Source organism: Trifolium pratense, linkage group LG4, assembly GCF_020283565.1.
Source record: "Trifolium pratense cultivar HEN17-A07 linkage group LG4, ARS_RC_1.1, whole genome shotgun sequence".
Classification (NCBI taxonomy): domain Eukaryota; kingdom Viridiplantae; phylum Streptophyta; class Magnoliopsida; order Fabales; family Fabaceae; genus Trifolium; species Trifolium pratense.
The window spans coordinates 12,143,857-12,147,299 of NC_060062.1; the positions used below are offsets into that span (position 1 = coordinate 12,143,857).

General features: G+C 32.3%; 1 protein-coding gene across 1 annotated transcript; it reads right to left on the reverse strand.

Moving 5' to 3' along the window:
• Positions 1-605: 605 nt before the first annotated feature.
• LOC123920761 (serine/threonine-protein kinase-like protein At3g51990) lies at positions 606-2,862 on the reverse strand. Its single transcript, XM_045973076.1, has one exon. It carries the CDS (start codon positions 2,703-2,705, stop codon positions 1,200-1,202), a length of 1,506 nt encoding a protein of 501 aa, XP_045829032.1. The 5' UTR covers positions 2,706-2,862; the 3' UTR covers positions 606-1,199.
• Positions 2,863-3,443: the final 581 nt, after the last annotated feature.

The window sequence follows — 3,443 nt, forward strand, 5'->3', positions numbered from 1 at the left end:
CCACTAGAGCCTAACTTGATACTATTATTCCCTTCTTTTATTTCGTTAGATAGACCAAATAACAATAATTATTAAAAATTCACACACACAAATAAAGAAGTTGAGATTCAAACCCTAATTACGACATTCGACCTAACAATTTTCACATTTTTTCCCTTCTATATTGTTAATTTTGATGTTGTTGCATTTGTCCGTAACTAGGCAACACTTATTCAATGTATGTATGCATTTCATGAAACTAATTGCCAATTGGTATTTGGTAGTATTGAATAGTATTTTGGGATGGGTGACAAACATAAGTCAATTTTGGAAAGAAAAAACGAAAGAGACATGTAGTGAAACCTACGCTAATTTTAGAGAAAAAATATTAAAGAGTACTAGTATTTTAGAACCCCGGTATACGCCAAATTATTGATCCAATGTCCTAATATTTTAGACTAATATATATTTTTTTTTAAATAAAACATTTGTATTTGTTGCAGCTATAAAACTAGTAAGATATTTGATTAAATGCTAGAAAAAATAGTCTGCTTCAACTAACAATAGTCTTCACCTAAGCTCGAGAACCGAAACTGACAGTTGTGTGTGTAAATTTTAGGTAGTGTTTATCACTTCGTCCATAAAAAGGACCAAGGCAGAGCAATAATATTGAAAATTTATTTGAGTTACATACAAACAAGTTATTCAATATCAAGCAATTGAAATTTTTTACAATTTTTTTCAGCAGCAGATTCATGTATGTGTAAAATAACATTAGTATGTGTTACTGAATCATACATTGGCTTTTGCATTTGTTACAAGATTGAAAATTGAAAACAAAACCTTTGACAAAGATTTTTGAACAGTTTTAAGGGAACATAAGAAATGTGCCCTTCAATCCAAAATACCTATCACTAAATCAACATGTCAGTTCTGAAATCCACAAATAATGAACTAACAACAAATCTACACAAGTATTATTTGCAAGCAAGATAGCTTACAAGCTATGAAACACTGACACGGATACTGACACTGGCCGGACACTAGATTGACAGTCTGAAACATTGACACCAGTAATAATTTGAGAAAATAGAATAGTTGAGCCTGAATGTAACCACATGAGTCGGTGTCAGATATGGAACATGCCTTCAATCTGAAATGTCAGTGCTACATAGCTTACAAGCCTAAGCATCACTCCAATCGAAATGTTTATGCAATAACTAGATAACCTCAGTTGCAAGAGAAGTTAAAGTTGATTCAGAAACCTCATCCTGCTTTAAATTTGAAGAATTCTCCCCAACAATCTGGCCTTTACTCAACCCAAAAGCATCTTTATCAGTACCACAAGGCCGGTATAGATTTTTACCTCTTGCAAAATATCTTCCACTGCCAAATCTAGAACTAGAAACTTGTTCAACTGATTTAGAAGAACTAGGTTGAACAACACCATCAGCATCTCGTATAAACTCCGCCTCCTCAGTCGTAGCCATAAGATCCATTAAATTACTACTAAACCCCAAATCCGAATACACTCTCCTCGAATATCTCAATGCAGACTTCGACAATCTAGCATCCACCGAACCACCAAAATTCCCTTCTTCCGCAAACCTCGAACTACGTAACTGACCATTTCTCGGTTCAACCGGACGTCCAACATTTTCAACCATCATACAAGGGTTATTAATATTAAAACCATTCCACGAATGATTCGGAACCAATTTACACAACCCACAAAGCCAATTAACAACCTCGTTCATCGAAGGCCTTCTTTCCCTACAAGACCTAACACATTTCGCCGCAATCAAAGCCAATTGTTTCCTCACAAAAGCATCCTTAGGAGGTGGTATTCTAGGATCATAAACAGCAAAAATTTTCCCTTTCTTAATAAGTGGAATAGCCCAATCCACAACCGATGGCGGCGAATAAGCAACATCAATTGCTTTCCTACCACTTATAATCTCCAACAACAAAATCCCAAAACTAAAAACATCAATTTTAGTACTCAAATTATCAGGTGTAACATAAAAAGGATCAAGATAACCCATTGTACCAGCAGGTGGAGTTGACCTTACCCTATCAAAACCCATTAATGCTAAACCAAAATCACCTAATCTAGCATTATAATTTTGATCAATAAGAACATTAGCAGATTTAATATCTCTATGAATAACAGGTGGATTTGATGAATGAAGTATATCAATAGCTTTAGCAGTTTGAAAAGCTAAACGAATTCTTCTACCCCAATTAAGGGTTCTTGAAGAAGAATGAAGAACATCAAAAAGGGTACCATTACACATAAATTCAACAACCAAAAGTCTATCTTTTGAATCATTTGTAAACCCAACAAGATTAACCAACCTGGGACTTTGAATTTTCGATAAAATATCGATTTCGTTATCGACTTCATTGGTGATTTCAGGTGAAGATGATGAGATGGGTCTGTTATGATTGAGAAGAGAGTGAGGTCTTGATGGTCTTTTTACAGCTACAGGTTTACCATGAACAATTGCTTTGTAGACATAACCATGACTACCTTTACCAAGAAGTTGGTTGTTTGAGAAATTGTTTGTTGCTGCTTCAAGATCACTGTATTGAAACTGTTGGATCTTGATGGTTTTTTCTTTGTCTTTATCTTTGTTTGGTTTTGATGATGTTGATGATGATGATAGAGAATTTGAGGTTGAGATTGATGATTCAGCTTTGCAAGAAAGATTGAGGTAACCCATGATGATGAATGAATGAATGAATGAATCAAAGGGAATTGTTGGAGTTGAAGATGATGAAGAGGTGGAGAGAATGGAACAAAATCATAATAACACAGATTTGGGTAGAAATTGTGTTATGTATGTTTTGCGAATGAGAGTGTTACAGCTTATAATGTAATCGTGTATATATATATATTTTTATTTTAAATTACATCTACTTTTATTGTTTATGCCTAACTTTTTTTTAGAGTTTATGCAAACAGCTTATGCAATTTTTATATATTATTATTATAAGTTTGTCGAGGTAATTTGTGATAAAATAGCTTATAAAGTTATAATTTTCACTAGTGTGAACTTATAAAATTAAATAAAACCTAATTTATATTGTATAAGATGTTTGCATAAGGTCTAAGAAAAGTTGAGTCAAACGGAAATGGGAATATCAATTTATCAATAAATTGTTTAATCTAATAATAGAATTTATTTAATAAAACTTTTTAATTACCAATAATTAATTGGTTCAGTAATGATTATCGCTAAATTTATCGCAACTGCGATTAAATGATATTAATACCTCTTGATGCCACAACTAATTCTTGAACCAAATTAAAATCGACGGTAAAAGCCAAAAAATGAAATAAAGAAACTTGTTAATTATTTGAGCCGATAATAGATTTAGAATAAAATAATATTATTGAAAGATATGATATTTTTATACCTTTTTTATGAAACTTATATCAAAATACGTATAATTGCATA

Coding starts and splice junctions, on each gene's coding strand:
- LOC123920761 (XM_045973076.1), bottom strand. CDS start 2,705: ATGGGTTACCTCAATCTTTCTTGCAAAGCTGAATCATCAATCTCAACC.